Source organism: Puntigrus tetrazona, chromosome 1, assembly GCF_018831695.1.
Source record: "Puntigrus tetrazona isolate hp1 chromosome 1, ASM1883169v1, whole genome shotgun sequence".
Lineage (NCBI taxonomy): Eukaryota > Metazoa > Chordata > Actinopteri > Cypriniformes > Cyprinidae > Puntigrus > Puntigrus tetrazona.
The window spans coordinates 17,636,541-17,654,826 of record NC_056699.1 but is presented as its reverse complement, the minus strand read 5'-3'; the positions used below and the strand labels follow the sequence as shown (position 1 = coordinate 17,654,826).

At 35.1% G+C, this 18,286-nt stretch overlaps 1 protein-coding gene across 4 annotated transcripts; it reads left to right on the top strand.

Annotated features, from left to right (window-relative positions):
* The first annotated feature begins 340 nt into the window (after positions 1-340).
* si:dkey-27h10.2 lies at positions 341-13,927 on the top strand. Of its 4 annotated transcripts, none has more exons than XM_043248612.1 (10): positions 341-496; positions 766-957; positions 1,118-1,246; positions 1,644-1,682; positions 2,027-2,106; positions 2,210-2,303; positions 2,385-2,474; positions 5,473-5,667; positions 5,746-5,829; positions 13,111-13,927. In XM_043248612.1, the coding sequence occupies exons 1-9, from the start codon at positions 466-468 to the stop codon at positions 5,784-5,786; spliced, it is 891 nt and encodes a 296-aa protein (XP_043104547.1). In that variant the 5' UTR covers positions 341-465; the 3' UTR covers positions 5,787-5,829; positions 13,111-13,927. The 4 variants fall into 4 exon arrangements, with proteins under 4 accessions (XP_043104547.1, XP_043104557.1, XP_043104565.1 ...); XM_043248622.1 differs by lacking the exon at positions 13,111-13,927 and adding an exon at positions 6,214-13,104; XM_043248630.1 differs by lacking the exon at positions 13,111-13,927 and adding an exon at positions 6,128-6,170.
* Positions 13,928-18,286: the final 4,359 nt, after the last annotated feature.

Sequence of the window (18,286 nt, the reverse complement as noted above, 5' to 3'; positions counted from 1 at the left end):
AGCTGATCACAGCTACCTAAAGGAACACAACACCTATCACTGCATTCCTATATAAGCTCTTTCCGGATTTAATCAGCAGATTTTCACTTGTTTACCCTCCTCCATCCCAAACTCCTCCTTTTGACCAGTCAGGACTAGGCCTAGGTGAGAAATGCACAGCCCACCACCCGTATTATGTATCTTTGAGCTACTAATATGCACCGTTAAGTGGTAAATGAGGTTCAAGTGTGCATTTTTTTTTTTTACAGAGTATGCAGAATGTATATGAAAAAGTTAAATTATGCAAATGCAGTTAGAGGGGCTTTACAAAACTGCACAAGTTCCTTATACTGTATGTGCCTTTTTGGGTAAGTAACTGCTGCATCCTGTGGTTGTCATAGAAGTGGAAGTTTTGTGGTTTCAAACTGAGCACTCTCTGTCCTGAGGAAGGAACACACATTACACTAGACCATATCTCCTCTAAAGATGTGCCGCATATCAATACATCTCCTCATTGGTATGTTAAAGATATTTTTTGTTGTTGTTGTTGTTTAAAATTTGAGCAAATAGTAAAATAAAGAAACAAAGGACAGAATTAAGATTTAAACCGGTCAACTTATTGTCTATTTTTCACTGTATATTTGTTGAGTAAGGGCAGAATGCTTTCCACTGGTCATCCAGCCATTTCTGTAGATACAGTTATAATTTACTGATTACACTGTAATAATCTGATTAGACTGTAATGTTCCACATGACCTGACCTGACCTTTATCTTGTACAATTCAGGTGCCTTACTTGTCTCTGCTGTTAAAAATGAGGTCACAACCATGATAAACAGCACAGAAAACACCACAGCTCCATTTTCAGAGTTTAACACCACCACCCATTTTGAAGAAATGGACAACATTACCACTCCAAGCTACACGATCACCCTGCCAAACTCTACGGTTGTGAATAGCACCTCAGATGGAAAATCAGGTAGCTTTTTCATTTCGCTCTAGTCATTCAAGTGTCCAAACACTTTAAGTAGAAAAACGGTAAAGTTGGTAGAAAAACTGTGAGCCAGTTTACATGCTATGCTGCTTCCTTTGACCAAAGACCGTTATATCTGGTGACTTTCCCCCATTTTGGTCAACAGAATCGCGTACTCCACCGCCCTCAAAGCATCCGCAGACCATCAGTTTCACCACAGATGATTCTCTGAAGACCGTTTCACAATCAAGCACAAATAATATGATCAGAAGCACAACTACTAGCACAGCAACCAGTAAGTGAAACAATATTGTGCTGGTATAATGATGGCAGATTGTACATTTTAGCAGAAAAATTAACACATTTGATTTTGCGCAATAGAGCTATGTGAGAATTCTCACTTTAATCATAAAGTCTGAGTCATCCTGACACAGGAAGAAAGTGTGCACCTAGCATCTTAAAACCTCTGACAAAAAAAATTATTTGTATTAACCACCTATAAATCATTTTATTAAAAAGCTAATTAGTGCATAATTTAGCCATTTGCATAAAAAATATATATATATATATATATATATATATATATGTGTGTGTGTGTATATATATATATATATATATATATATATATATATATATATATATATATATATATTTGCAATGCATTTATGTTTTGCATAATTTTATTTTAACAGCAACCCAAGCAGCGGAGAATGTCGGAAATAATGGAACAAGTGAGTGAGTTTTTCCTTTTTCTCATCGTAATTATAGCAGTTTTCTTGTTTATTTCAAATTGACAGATAAAAAGATGTTGGTAACACCACTGGGTCCAATTCTCACTGAGTAGGTGTTTATTAGCATGCCTATTATTAACATATTGGCTGTTTATTAGTGCTAACAAAGCACATATTCTGTATGACCCTATTCTACATGCTTAATACCTGAACTTAATACCTAAACTTTAGCTTACTAACTATTAATAAACAGCGAACTAAACGTTTGTTAAGGCAATAGTAAAAGTGAAGCCAAAGATGCGTGTTCTAAATTATTCTTACAATTTTTTTTTTACCCTCAACAGCTTATATAATTATCTTTATTATTGCTGTTCTGTGCCTCGCTGGGGTAGTGCTTTATTGTTGTCTTAAAAAGAAATCCAGGGTAAGACATTTTTAAAGAAATTATTGCTAATTGTGAATTTGATATTTTATAGTAATTACACTGGATATACAAACTACATACTGATCATGTTTGTCTAATGCAGAGGTACTCCGTGGATTTACATCCCAAACAAGAAGATGCTCAGATCCCTCTCAGCACAGTGGATATAGAGGTGTTCGACACCACATCAGTCAAAGGTACCTGACATTCTCTTAACTTTCTCCTACATGTTGATGTCTCGGCTTGCACCGACCTTGTGTTCTTCACTGTTCTCAAAGATATGCATACATTCACTCCTGTCGAGTCCACCGAGCCACTTAAAGACCCTACGCCTGTTAAGGAAGCTGAGAAGCCCGATGAAGAGAAGGGTATGTGACGAGCAGCTGATTTCTTTCAAATACTTCATATATCACGATCACTTTTCAATTAATTTCAACACATATGTGTGAAGACCTACAGTATATAAAGAACTAAAGAGCATAAGAGGCAACCATATGAAACAACTGTGTGTGTTTAAGAAAGCTGCCATGTTTCTAAACTCAACATTGCAAAAGTAAATATGGGGAGCTGTTTGATAAAATAAAATAAAAAATAAAATAAAATAAAATAAAATAAAATAAAATAAAATAAAATAAAAATTAAATTAAATTAAATTAAATTAAATTATACTATATATTATAGCTATATATTATACCTTTCAAAAGTTTGTGGTCAGTTACATTTCTATAGGAAATAATATATATCGATATAGCTAAACTTTGAAACAAAGCTAAAAGTTTCTATACTGTTTTTAACTAGAGCATAAATTATTTGTCTATGATCCAAAAATTTCTTTAGTTAAATCAGTGACTTGAAAACTGCTGTTGAACAGGTTGCAATAACAGGGAGTTCCACTGGATGGACTTCTAAGACAAGAGTATGCAGCTGCCAGTCTCTCAGTAAAGAATTTTAAAACATTTTACAACACTGATAAAACAGTGATAACAAAAAATTTGTGCGAAAAAAATCTGTGGCATCCTCAAAATTAGGGCTGATCCAGTTTCTTCAGTAATCTTTATTTAAGTAATGCATATCCATCAATCTTTAATTTCCATACTAACAATACTGGTGAAAAACAATAAATAAATAGTAATCAAAATATATATAATAATAAAAATATTTAGTTCTGAACAAAGCGATTATCTTGCTGATATTCTTGGTTTCTGCCACAAACCCTTATCTGAACTGAGCCTGCATGGACATGCTTCAATGTTTCAGTGCCTACAGCATTTAGGAAATAGCCACTTTTGACCAGAGGCATCTGGTCTTTGTGTCTGATCCTTTCCATCTGGAAGAACCATAACAGAAATAAAGATGCCTTTTGTCTGTCTGGGTTATATTTATTTTTAAGAAACACTTCTCAGAGATGTGAGCTCACAGCGCTTTTTATTTATTTGGAATAATATTAACAATCCTAAATATCTATTGAAAAATCTACTAAGTCAGGGTGACTCCAGTTCACTGGAAATGATGACAGCTTATATATTTCACCCTAGCAGCTTGTGCAACAGGATATTACACTATTTGTCTAGAAGTTTGAGGAACTACAGAAGTTCCTGTATTAACAACATTGTTGTTTTTCAGAGGTGCAAAAAATACATTATTCACAAGACAGAATTCTTAAATAGTTATATATATATATATATATATATATATATATATATATATATATATATATATATATATACACACACACAGATGACAGATTAAAGGGGTTAGTTCACCTGAAAAAGAGAAGTCATTTACTCACAAACAATGTGCCCTAGGTATATGACTTTTTTTCTTTCAAACTAATCCAATCAAAGTTATATTAAAAATGTTCCTGGCTCTTCCAAGGGTGTGTGTTTTTGTTCAACAGTCAAAAAGATGTCAAATAAAAATGGACATCCGTATTAAAACGTCCCACTCATGGCTCAGGTGGGTGAATAAAGCCTTCCTGCAGTGAATGCATGCATTTTTGTAAGGCAAATGCCTAAATTTCAAACCTAAAACCCTTTTCTCTAATTTTTTAAAATATGTTTTATGTGGAAGCCTTTCAGCAGATGAAGGACGTATGCATTGTGTGCCTCTGAGATATGTTAGTCTCACAAGTTTGATTACAGCAGCAAAAGAAGCTTCCACATTTTAGCAATGGCTGATGTCAAAGGCCTATGTCATTTGAGATACCACATTCTGTATATGACACAAAGAGAAAAGTGGTTCTTATGTTTTTCGAAAAATGTATATGTACATAAGGTAGTAAGGTAAGTTTCGCTATTGGGTATGCAGAATATGTGCTTATAAGTACTAATAAACAACCTATATGCTATTAATAGGGATGCTAATAAGCAATTGGTCCCTATACTAAAGTGTAACCATGTCTTTTATGAAACACAAACCCATATAATGAACAGGTCCTTATATTAATACATGTAATGGACTCATTTGAGGCCATTTGGAACATCAAGTGTATTTGTGTTTATGGATTAGTTTGAGAACATCTTGTAGTGCTAAACAAGATGACAAAGTAAAAAGTAACAAACATGACTAGCAAAATGGAATATTGGGCTTGTTTGCCTACAGCAAGTGGTGCAATGGCTTAACAGCCCAGAATTACTCCCTATGATCTCAGTTTCTCGTCAAGCTCCCTGTAATAACACAGGATGGTTCTCTTTCCCACCAAAATCTGCTGTCTGTCATTGACGAGCTCCACAGGTTACTCTTTAGAAACGAATGGGTCTCAATCAGTTTCCTGGCTTCAGCGGCTTTACTTACTACAACCGCCTCCAGGTCTAAATCAACCACATGGTGGGAGAGAGTGAGTAACAATGAGAGAGGTAAAGAAAATGACCATGGAGGAAAAAATAAAACAGAAGTGTGCAATGGAATGACATGGTAGCTAATGGTTTTACGATGCCTCTTTATCCTGTAAGTGCTGACTTTCCAGTCACAAGGCTGTTTCTACCACCTGCTCATTCCGTTTCTCCCACTGCTCATTTTTAAGATTTACTGCACTGAAAATGATAGGAAGCATAGATATCCTCAGGTTTGAGAACACTGAGACTAGACTCCCAGGTGTTTTGTGTGCAATTGTGTTTTTAGAGAAGTCAGGGTTGTCGGGAAAACCTTATACTATACTTAAAGTATAAATACTTAAAGTATTTGAAGAGTGCTTAGTTTATACTTAAACAGTGCCAGAGTAGCTGTTATACAGCAATTTTGGTTTTTATATAGTTCGATGAACATAATGTAAAATTTATGTTCCATGATTTTTACTATGTTAAACTTCTTTGTGCGATCCATTATAATGACCACATCCAAAAACAAATTTAAACATATTACCCACAGAATCAACTGATGCTAAAGAAGAAAACCAACAGAATTTAGCCAGCACTGAGGCCACGGGAAACCCAAAGGATAAAATGGAGGGCCTGACCATAGTGGATCTGAATGATGGAGAACCTTCGATCTCCACCAAAACCTCAATGGAATCCCTAGACGATGTTCTCAATGAAAACAACAGCAACAATACAAGAGCTGAAGGTTAGTGAGATTAAAAGAACATTTATTAAGTTTCAGTTAGTCTATTCTTATATTCACAACTCCTCCTTTTTGTTTCAGTCAAGGGCAATGGGCCTGGTTTCACCGAAAACCTCTATTGATGCTTTATAAAATAAATCAAGCTCTTCCTAGCATTTTACATTGGTAAGTGTTTTCCAGTAATCCATTCTGTACAGTGCTGTGCTCTATTAGAGGTGTGCTCAAGCAGGGGATAATACAGTATACTTCGATGATTACTGCAACTAAGGGTTGCACTATAAGGCATAATTTGCACATTCATATCAGGATTCGCATTGGTCAGTCCAAGCAAATGTAACTTTTTTACTTGTGTGGATATGTAGGACATTCCATCTCTCATCACATCATATCTACAGATGCCGCTCCAAGTCTCATGTCATCAGACACTTGAGAGATATAACACAGCTTTATTTCTCTCTGTCAGGGTGTTTTCTGCACACCTGTGCCCCAGCAGGTTAAGGCTTTACTTCTGTTTGCAGCTCCAAGTGAAATTTGTTTCTCTGTTAACAGCTGATGAGAGACCTTCATCAGCATTTCAGTACACGATGCCCCACGGTACGGACAATGGAATGCTCCGTGGATCTTAAATTACAGCAGACATTCCACACATATATAGTGTACGTCCAGAAATGTAACATTTTCAGCAAAAATAGAAATCAATTAATAAATAGAAATAATACGTCACCTTGAAAATGGTCTACCTTTTTAATACAATATGTAATAGAAATTGTAAATATTTGTGTAAAAAGACAATTTTCCATAGTGGTCTCAGCCTTTTTTTTTAGACATGTATAGGTTATTATTACAGATATAGAACATTTTACATATTGGTCACACTTTATTTTATGCTATTAACAAACCATTAACTACGACTTTTGCCTCAATAAACTCTTAATTTGCTGCTTATTAACAGTTAATAGTTATTAGTTAATAGTTATGCTGCTTATATAATAGCTAAAGTAGTTGGTTTTGGTATTTGGTAGGACTAAGTTTTGGTATTTGGAAGGACTAAGAATGTGGTTGGTGAGTTTGATTTCACCAAGTAGGCACTCTAAAAAACAACTAGTTAATAATGAGAATTGGTCTCAACGCTAAATTAAGTAAGCAAAATACTTATACATACCACTACTACGCACAGACAAACTATAATTAGCAGAAAATTAGGAAAAGTCCAGACAGTTAAAGAATCAAAGGGAGGAAACAGAGAGAAAACCTCTCATTCATTCCAGCTGGTTTGGAACTGATGGACGGGTTGGAGAGATGAACTTGAAAAGAGGTCATGTTCTCCCACCCCCATAGATAACAACTAATGACCATGACTGCTCATAAAGAAGTATAATTAGCCAGAGCCCCAGGGACTATTATATAGGGTATTATTTTCCAATAAGAGTATGCTTTCATGTGCTCTCCGGTCATTGTCAGGAGCTCTGTTTCCAGGTTTTGGGAGTTGATTGGGCTCTCATAAATGCTTCAGTTGTAGCTATATACACATTTACTTTATGGTGCTTGGTCTACTCAACAGAGAGAAACAAAAACTAGACAGTAGTATTTTATCAGACAAACAGCAGGATTGGCAAGTTTACAGAAAGGACAGTCTACCGAAGTTTAGTGGCATTTACATTGTTGGCCAATAGTGCTCTGCATGTCTGCTCTAACAGCACTAACGCAATACTTAAAGTTTTCTTTCCAAAGACTGAAATGACGAATGGTTAATATCCGTCCGTGACATGAATGAGTTCCCTATTAAAACAACAATGAAAAAGATCTGAAACCTTGAACCTTTTTTGAGTTCAATACCATCTAATGACAAAGAAGCCAATGCTAGATTTACAATAAGAATCTAACACTCGCCCAGGCCTGAACAGTATTACACACTGTCCTTTGGTGTAGAACTAATGTGTGTTTGCACATGTACATACGCAGTTATTGACTACTAGCGTTTTGATGTGGTTATTGTCTCACCTGGCCAGGTGTAACTTCGGATGAGTGGGAATGAGAGAAACTCAAAGCTGTACCAGGTGGTGCCTCCTGGTTTAAGTTGAAACCTGCAAACTTCAATGTAAGCTTTTCTTAGTAGCAAAGTTAAGTATAACTTTACTCAGCGATTGCATCAAACATTTCACCATATCAGAAAGAGTCTGGGGTTATCGTGTTAGGTGGAAGAAGCATACTACAATGATTGTTATGCATTTGTTATGTTTCCATGGTTCCACTGAAACATTATGGTTTTATTTATAAGATTAACCACACATTGACTCAGTGAGATGTTAGTGTTTGTATGTACACAAACACTGATGACTGTATTTGGTGACAAGAGAAAACACCATATCTGGGCAGTGTTAAAAAGAGAATGTGGCAAACATTGTTCTTAAAGACGTCCTCTTCACACTTCAAACTGTTTATAAGAAATAGAAATAGATCACCCTATTTACTGTCAAAAACTAAGATTTTTGAAGAATGTTTTTATCCATACAATAAAAGTCAATTGGGTACAACAGGTTCAAACTCCAAAATGGACATAAAAGTTGTGTAAATGTAATCCAAAAAATTCAACTGGTTTAAATCAAACTCTACTTCATTATCTTCTAATATTTTATAACCAATATTATTCTTTGTTTGATAATTAGAGAGAAATGCAAGTAGTTATTCAAATTAAACCATTTAAGCCCAAATCAGAATGGTGACCCACCAGTAATATCACACCCCATTGGTTCTTGTGCCATGATGTCAAGTCATATGACACACAAAAACCAATAAGGATCTATAGTACTTTTAAAAGATCTTATTGTATGTTCTTCGGGAAACGCTAAAAATGAACCTTACATGAGGGTGAGACTTCTTTTTTTGTGTGACCAGTTATTTTAAAGATTAGCAAAAGCCGTTTCTGCAGAAACTGACACACAGGTACAAGTGTCATAAACATTAAAGTGCTAAGCATTCAAGACTATTAAGCAATAAGACTTAGAGAATTTTGGTTTAAGTTGTTGGGAGTGTGCGTTCACATGTTTAGCTACTTTATCCCCTCTCATATTTCTAAAGCTTCTCCGATTCACTGTCAGTCAGAAGTCATGAAAGAATTTTTTATGTTGAGACCACACCCATTTAGGTCTATCCCACCACAGTGACCCAGCAAGCCTACGTTTGATTCACATGGGGAACATCCGCCAATGCCTCAATAGACCTCCTTGTAAATCCTCACACCTTCCTTGATTGCAGCTATTTTTACAGAATGGGATAAAAGAAATGTAATAGGCCCCTGAGTCGAGCCAATGACTATTCTACCACAGTTGTGAGGCAGAAAACTTGGACCTCGTTCTCACCCACCTGTTCAAGACCATGCGACCTTTATTTTTTTGTCTTTTTAAATAGATTCATTTGGCATTATCTTTCTCTTTTTCATTGAATTGATGGCAGTTTGCAAACCTAAACAACCTAACAAAACTGTAAGCAAACATAAAAAAGCATCATGTTTTCCATTACTGCGTTGTTGTCATACAGTGGTTGTCAGACTCAAAGTTCATCTATATTTTGTCCTTCTCCAGCTGTCCTTTCGCTTAGGCTTTTTTTATCCATCCTGTGCTACTCATACTTTTAATGATGGCTGCTTTCAGCAAGGATACATTTGCTTGGGTGACTTTACAAGCAGTGAAGTCATTTCAGTGGGGTGATAATTAGTTCATGGCCAACATTCATATTTCAAACTTCCTGCGAGTTTCTTGGAACTTCAGTGTATAACTTTATACATTTTCTTTCATTCTTTTTGTATAGCAGCAGTTTAGTTTATGCTGCCACGAGTTTTGTGAACAAACCCTGAAACTAACAGGTGAACAATTTATACTGCTATTTGTTGGTTTTTGTAATGTATATTTGCAAAGAAGAGTCAATTTCCTTTCTGGAAGTCTAGACTGCCTCTTTGTGTGTTCACACTGGTAAAAACATTGTTTGGTTAGGGTTTACAAGTTAGGAAGTATAACACGGACAAGGTTGCAATTCTTTAACACACTATATGCAATAAAAACACCACCCACCTGCTCTGAACAACTAACACAAGTTTGACCACCACTGAAGTCTGGTCTTGTTTGTCTAGACAAACAGAAGTTCCCAGAAGGGAATATTTCACGGCATCTGAGTTCCATATGTGGGGACTTAAAATTATCAGTGGGATTGTTGGTCTAAGTAGTCTTAAATGTTGCCATCATCAAGACAATTAGCACACATCTTGGTTTCTATTAGTTGCATTCGAGAATCAGCCTCATAGAAATTAACTAAACAGTTTGCATGCACACCAACACACTGATAACTACAAAATCAGCTTATTGAAATAATCTTTGATATTTAAAAATAACTGAAGAAATTAAGAAAATGCATTTTTGTATGTTATTGGGTCAAGTCAGAGTTTACCTAATGTGTCTCTTCAGATAAATTACTCTTCAGATAAATTATTGAAAGATATACAGACACGATAAAGCCGCATGCATTTAATATGGATGCCTGTTCACACAAGTTTGCTTCATTTGCTTGACAAATGGTTTGTCTTCTTGGTGGGAACTTAATTAAAGGACAAAGGTCAAGCAATTCTAATTAGAGAGCAGACTGTCAATGAACTCATGGTCATTTTTCAGATGCAACATTCCAGTAGTTTCACTGATGTCTTTAGGACTGCAGTGTTCCACAACTCAAAACACTACAAAGACAGAAAAAGTGAAAGGATTGCAAAATATATCAAATTTTAAACGCTAGATGACTTTTCATTAAAAAAAAAACTTGCGCTACACGAAATAAGTATTATAATTAAGTAAATGTTATTCATATTTTTTCACAAATACTTGACTTTATTTATTTTTTGTTAATATATCAAAAATATATTAAAATATAATAATAAATGTAAGCTTCAAAATAGTTCACCCCAAAAATAAAAAACTCTCTCTACACCTATTTTTCTGTTCGCCTCAGAAAGATAACAGAAAGGTGCCTTTTCCAGTCTCTGGTGTTTCTAGTCAACTTAACCCTTTCACATTTTCATACTGAGTATGATATATATATATATATATATATATATATATATATATGTATAACAAAAATCAGTTCAGTTAATTCAGTTGATCTTCTCACCCCCATTGTAACATTACTTTCAATATATACCAGAACATGAGAGCATCCAACCAGAAGGTGGATAGTCTGAACCTAAAGATAATTAACTTTTGAACATATATTGCTTTTTAATATATCCAATAAAACAATAATAAACAACGATTTTATTATAATCTGTGGCATCTTGTCCTTTTTTATAATAAACACAGCTGACCTTCCACACACACAGATTCAGGCACATGTTTGACTGATGGGTCTCTGATTCACAGGAAGGACATCCGATAGCACATTCTCTCCCTTCTTGCTTTCTATTCTAGTGTCCTAGAGCAGCGGCTTCACGGGCCTGGCTGTGATCAGGCCTCTGCTGAAAGATAGATACCTTCACCTGCCCGTATCTGCCCTGGGCATCATAGCCACATTCCTTCGAGTGGGATTGACAGAACACCCCTCCACCAACTCTTTTAACTACTGGTAAAAGAAAAGTCTTCACAAGGCAGTTTTAGCATGATGCAGTTAGGTGGCTGGAAGTACAATCCTACGTTGCATTAAATATCCTGTTATTCATCTTAGTAAATTACGCTTAGCTGAATCCGCTGTCAGAAAACAGTCAACCCAATCTTACGCAGTTCGTACATATTTTACAAGGTGCCTAATTTGTACAAATACGTATTTTTTCGCAAAATCAGACGTATTTTATGAGTTGCACAATTCGTGCGATTGTGTCCCTGAATGTAGACAAATCGTACAAAATCGTATAAGTAAGGTCATACGAATTCGTACGAAGTGGCCACCTTTATAAATACGTACGGATTGGTCATGAGATTGCATTGAAATAGTAAGACATTCCTGATTTAAAGTAAAAAGTTGCAATAACAAAAAAATAAGGTTGCAATCGTAAGATATAAAAACACACTGTGATGTAGAAAGTCGCATTACAAGAAATAGAGTTTCATTTTACGATTCAAGATTCATTAGCTACTAAAGAAAAGGCTTTTGATTGATGCTCACTATCAGATGGTCTCACTGGCCTGTCAGAAGAGAATTTTTTGCTGATAAAACTGAGTAATGAATCTCTAAGCAGTAGGTGTTGTGTAAGAGGTCACAGTACTTTCACAAACTCATCCCTCCAGGATGTGCCCTTCTTGGATTATGGGATACACAAATCACAATTTTTACACCTGGAACCAGACATGAGGTTGTAAGAAAGACACTTGAAGTGTAACCTCGGGTAAGAAGCTGTATTTTCGTGGATTTTTTATCTTTGGAATCTACTTTTGAGATAAATCGTTTCATTTTTATCTGTTTCCAGTGTATTACAAGCCTAAAAATGACCTTAAAACTGAAATGAAGAAACTGCAACAACTGCTTTGCACTCTACCTGTTACATTTAAAGTTTAGTTGGGCATCCTAAGCTTAAATCAATAGTTGAAAGGCACAAAAAGGCTTTGAGATGGAAATTCAAACTGGCTTTACAAACCTGCCCTAACAGCTCTGATATAATTAGAGGTTCCACTTCAGTTTAACAGATTGGAGCGCTTAGATTAGTCCCCTGGTTTCGTCTTGATAAATCCTTAAAGGAATGTCCAGTCTTCCAGCTACCTGCCTTCCTCTCTCTGTTTAAGGGGGGGTTGGGAGATTGTTATCTCAGGCTCAGTTTACTATGTACCCCAGCTCAGCCTAACGAGTCTATTCTGAGGTGTACGGTCCACTCGTGCCTTTGTGTAAGCCCGTAAAGAAAGCATTTGTGTTAAATTACAAGCAGCTTTTCTGTTGATAATTGAGTGGCCATTTGTAAATTTCAATACAGATGTCATTGCAAGCTATTGTGTGAACAAGCCTACAGGTTAAAAAAAAACATGAAGCTTATCGGTTTTCAATGAACGTGAGCATGTCCATAAATGTTTAATTTGTTATGTAATATTATTATTTAATTATTTTGTAACTCTCTGCCTTTCTATCAGTATTTGGTTATATGGATGTTATATGGCTATACTGTATATCAGCATGCCATGCTTCTTCATAAATAACATCAATACATTTTAAGTGCTCTTCTTTTGTCAAACAGATGTTTTAGCTTGAGGTAAGTGGTCATGTCAAAGGCTAAATACACGTGGGAGGTTATGAGCTGGCTTTACAGCTCACGGGAAAAAAGGATTTTAGCATTTTAGAGCCTATTTTCTTTTTTGTCAACAATAATAACAATAGTTGTTCCAAAGAACAATAATTGTCCCAATGTTGTATGACGATGTATTGAATAAATGTGAAAAAAATATATATGCTTATAATTAAAACCAACATCAACTCTCTGTTTTACAGATCTCTGAACCTGAACGATGAAGTAACAGCTGAACAAAACTGTAAACTATGCGAGGCATTGTGAGAACAACGTTGCTTGAATATCCATACAGCACTAAGAAAAGTCTGTAAAAACATCCTGTATCAATGTAAAAGAATATTATATATACATTTTCACTAGTGTTTTAAATTTTAACACATTTTAACACGTTTTAAAATTGTTGTTCTAGGCTTAAAGAAAATCTACATTAACCTAATGGAGTTTCTGTTTTTCAGCAGATTTATGTTCCTACGTTGTATAAAGGCATAGTAATACCTGTTAATTTAAATTTTAATATTAGACCTTATTCAACCTAATTTATGAAAATCTAATCTTAAAAAGGATATATTTTTTTAAATGTTCAACCAGTTTTGCGTTGTTTTTGGCTGTATATGTAAATGAACAGTGTGTACTTTTTGTTTGTTACTGCACCCAGATATCAGATATCAAGGATATTTCTTGTATTCCCGCCCTTTGACAGAGCATATATCAATATATAACAATAGGTGTGTTTTAATGTCTACAACTGTTAACTATAAAATGTATTTGCATACTACAAATTTAATCAGTATAATTTTTTTAGATATATTTTCTTTCTTTCTCTAGGTAACGCTTTCATTGCTTTTCACGCTTTTCATTCTGAAAATTTCACGCTTTACAGTTCAGTCAGGTATATGTTCTGTCTATAATAAAGCAAATTTACTGTATGAGAACTGTATTAGAAACTGCTTTAAGTAACCAACCAGATGCCAACATAGATGTTTCCATAACAAGCCTGCAATAAACATTTTATTTCTGGTTTGAAGTATAAGATTGCATTTATGAGTTGCCTCCTCCTACACTTTGATAACAGATTAGAGTCAATCAGCTGGAACAGTTATACTCAACATCACAATAAATTATAATAAAATGTTTTACTAATCTAAAATGTGTAAGAGTAAAGCTTTGACAAAGTGTCTTAATTTTAAATTCTATATTACCTACTTTTTTATTCACTTTTTCTATATTATTATTAACGTTTTATATTGCCTTCAGTTACAAATATCCAGGTGCACACTGAAACTCCTCAAACCATGTGCCAGTGCCGTGTGATAAAAGACAGGAATTAGTTGTCAACTTCTGAAAATCAAACACCTGAACATCAGAAGTCCCTGAACTGACATGTTTATGAAAACAAGAGGAAGAAGAATGTGAAGAAGTAGTAAGTGATATATAGTGAGGGCATCTATGCTGCCTTGTGGAAAATACTTTGCAGTATTTAAATCAAAATCATGACTGGAACATATAGTAAATTTTAAAAAAGTACAAATTAAAGAAAACAGGAAGCTAAGAATTCTTTTGAGTTACTGTTATTTTTATCCTGTTATTTACTATATGTATTTTTTTGGTCAGTGTCACTGTGGATTTTAGTTATTTTGCTGTTGTAGGATGTAATGGACTTTTAAATAACTGAAATCATTTGGCACAGTGATAATGAACTGTAATGAGGTCAATACCTGCCTGGAAGATATGCGGTTCCCTGAAATTAATTGCACATTTTAAAACTTCTGCCGAACAATCAGAATGGAGCATTCAGTAGGCCGTTTAGAATAAATGTAAAATTCTTTTAAGAAAAAAAAAAAACAAATACTTCTATAAAATAGTCTTCTGAAACAGAAGAGCCAACAGAAACCGTCTAACACTGTACAGTTTTTGTGGTCAGCTGACAGACACATTGGTGTGTGATTGGGAGAAAGGGAGGAGACGGAGGAAAGGTATCGTAAGAATGCTGACGTGACCGCAGTGCAAGAGGAACGGTGCCATTGGGCAGGCCAGGCAAAAAGCCACCCCTCTCCCAGCTCACCCTGTGCTTGATCCAAAGGAGTAAATTATCCTAGGATCCTCTATTTATACAGTGTGTATATTTACAGCGGTGGATGATTGGGATGCTGCAATGTGTGAAAGCAATGTGAAAACGTTGCCGGCCTTTCTGGGAAAGAGTTATTCTAAGGCAGAGAAAGTTTTGGCTGATGCCGGCACAGCTGAATAGCATAACTACCGTGACTTTGAAGGCTTGGTCCATTGAACCTGCCCTGAACTAACCCAAGTAAAGTTTGGATGAAACATCCACTTTTATTTCAGAAAGCTGTTCCTGACAATGTTATATCACACTGAAGTATAAATATAATAACACAAAGCACAGAAAATCCTGACGTTCCCTCAGGAACCCAAATAAAAAATTGCCTGCTTTTCTGTAAAGTGACAGATTTTATACGCAAGTGCTGATTGATTAGCATGTGGGTGTTTACATACTTGTTGACAATATTGGGGAACATGTAGAGGCACCCTTCCTGTGCTCCACCATGACTGTATTGACATAGTGGCGTGTTGTCTGTTAGCATGCTTGACCTATATACTATTGCCGAAAAGGTGAAGGGTTAAGCGCTGGTAGCAGTGTTTGTCTGTAATCTATGCATCTTGAGACAGTGATGCATGGCCACAACTGCTGTGTACTGGATATTTGTCAGATTTAAGGCTAGGAGATACTTAGTCTAAGATAACAATATATGACCTGCGAATGGTACTAACTAACGTGACTTTGTTTGTAAACAAATTATTATCATTTTTATGTAGTCTAGTAGCTGTAGGCATGTGATACACTTTTTCTTTGTAGAGCTGTGACTGGGATTTATAAACATTTTTTCAGTAAAATTGCTTTTATGAAAGCGCAGTTTTATAGCCCTAGATCAGTAGGTTCTTTATCCTTTTCTGGTCTGAAATCAAACTGGTAGGATCAGAACAACTGCGCATACATTTAACTTAATAAAGTGTAAATTTGTACATTTAACTTAACAAAGTGTAAATTTATAGCTTGTACCGTGATGGCTGGCTTCCATCTATCAATCAGTACTATGCTAACTGTCCACTTTAGGTGCTCGAATTTGCATTGGTTATAAGTGCACCAAAAGTTATTTTAGCAAAGTAACAAAATAGAAACAGACTCATCAAGCACCCGTGGCATGCTGGGTATTCAGCGAATGCTAACAGGGGTTTTTCACAAGCGTTGCTAAGAGTGGTATAGTGTTGTCCCAAACACGTATCCGAATAAACGGAGTGCCCTTTATTTTGGTTTGTGTTATTAAAGGCATCAAACAATTCATTAGTGGAACACTAGTTCCACAATTTGCATTGTTAAATCCTGTGTATATTTACTTACCAAGAAGATTTACGACCTTTGTGTTCTCCAAGGGATTTCTGGTTCACAATGTGCTGAAAGGTCTGGATCACAGTAAATTTAAACTCATAAATTGAAGATTTGGTAGTATTTTACAAAACCTCTATCCATCTGAACCTAGTCAGGGTCACTGGGGCAAAGAAAAATCTAAATACTAATTCTATTCATCTCAAGGCAAACAACATTAAACTTTCAGTATTAGAAAAATCTAAACAGTCTAAAGTGTTAAAGAGTTAAATTATTTTGGAAACTGTGATGAACTGTATCTTGGGACATAATTAACCATCAAAACATGTGCATATGTTCAGTAATATGATGCTTTAAGTAAATGACTCTTGTTGAGTTTACTTGAACGGAGTTAATTAGTTGTATCGAACAAGGAAATGTCGGTTAGCTGAGAAAATGATGACCGAAACAAAAATATTATTGGTAATTTAATCGGATATGTGAGGTGGTATCAATTCCCATATATCCGTTTGAAACACTGCTCCATAAATGGAAAGAGGGTATTTATATCTAGATGCGACCACAAGGTTTCCATACACAGTATGTATTCTCAAGTATCTACCCTGATTCTCACTTCAGCCAGGTCATGCTAAGCTGAAGTTACAACATAAAACATGAAAAAAATAAAGCAGTTATTAAGTATAAATAAATTAGGCTTTTAGGTAAAGTACAGCTTTTTCTCCTTTTTTTTGCTATTGATGCTGAGCACTTGTATTGGTGCCCAAGATCATGTGTCACATTAAGGGATAAACTCTATGTACTTCTGACAGCCATGGGGGATTTCCATCATCATCATCCGGTGGACGCATTTAAAATCCCATCCCCAGTGACTGCAATCACAAAAGATATATTTGGACTCTCTAGAAATAAAATTATATGAGAGGATTTTTTAGGCAAGCAGCAGGACATCACGCCCGTTAGGATCACTGTGATTCAAGCCATAGGTCAAACTACACTTACGGTTGGCAAATAAAGTGTCATTAGGAAATGTGCATGAATATACCTTTCAACAGCTTAGCACTGCTGATTATTTACATGGATGATTGTGCAACTGGAACTAAAAAAAAAAAAAAAAATAGAAATGAGAAAAATATAAACAAAACAAACGTGTTGAGTTCAAGAGTTACTACATTTTTTAAGAAGCAACCCTTGTTTCTGTCCACCTGTTTAGCCAACTGGAATGAGTATTGTGTGGCTTGACCTTTCAGCTGCCCTATGAGGTGACCCCCCAAGTAAGCGGATGGGGAACCCAATAAACATATCATTTCATTCAAACACAGCATGCATTGACTGAAAAAAAGTCTGTACCACATTATTAACTGATTTCAACATCCACAAATGTTTAAACCAATTATGAAAACATATGCTATTTCATTTTTGTTAACCTTTTTGTATATTGAGATGCAAAATTGACAATATTACTTTTTTTTGTGTCTATCACTCCAACAGAAGGCGCTGTTGCTACTATTACTATTTTACTATTACTATACTAAGCTATATCTGTAGTTATTTTGGCATGATAAACTAAAAAATATACAGTTTTTTCAATGTTTTTTTTGTACAAACTTTATTATACTTTTTAAACCACTTATTAGGGGGAAAAAATCCCGGGCAACCTTATATTCCTTGAAGCATTTTTAGGACATATCACAAACCAGTGGTCACATCATTTCACAACAGTCTTGTCTTGGTTTATATATTTTATTTCTATTGCAAGCACATTGTATTTTAAAGTTTAATTTTCACTATTAATAAACCATTAAATATTTTGCCTTAATAAAGTCATTATTCAATGCTTATTAATAGTTAGTATGGTAGTTTAGGTATTGAATAGGATTAGGGATTTAGATTATGGTCATGCAGAATATGCAATTTATAAGTACTAATAAAGAGATAAAATGTTAATAATGGGTACGCTAATAAGCAACCATTTAACA

Bases quoted from the DNA above. Each gene is read 5' to 3' on its own strand.
- si:dkey-27h10.2 (XM_043248612.1), top strand. From the start codon at position 466: ATGTGCCGCATATCAATACATCTCCTCATTG. The intron at 497-765 runs GTATGTTAAAGA...TGTACAATTCAG, and splicing joins ATCAATACATCTCCTCATTG to GTGCCTTACTTGTCTCTGCT. The intron at 1,247-1,643 runs GTAAGTGAAACA...TTATTTTAACAG, and splicing joins AACTACTAGCACAGCAACCA to CAACCCAAGCAGCGGAGAAT.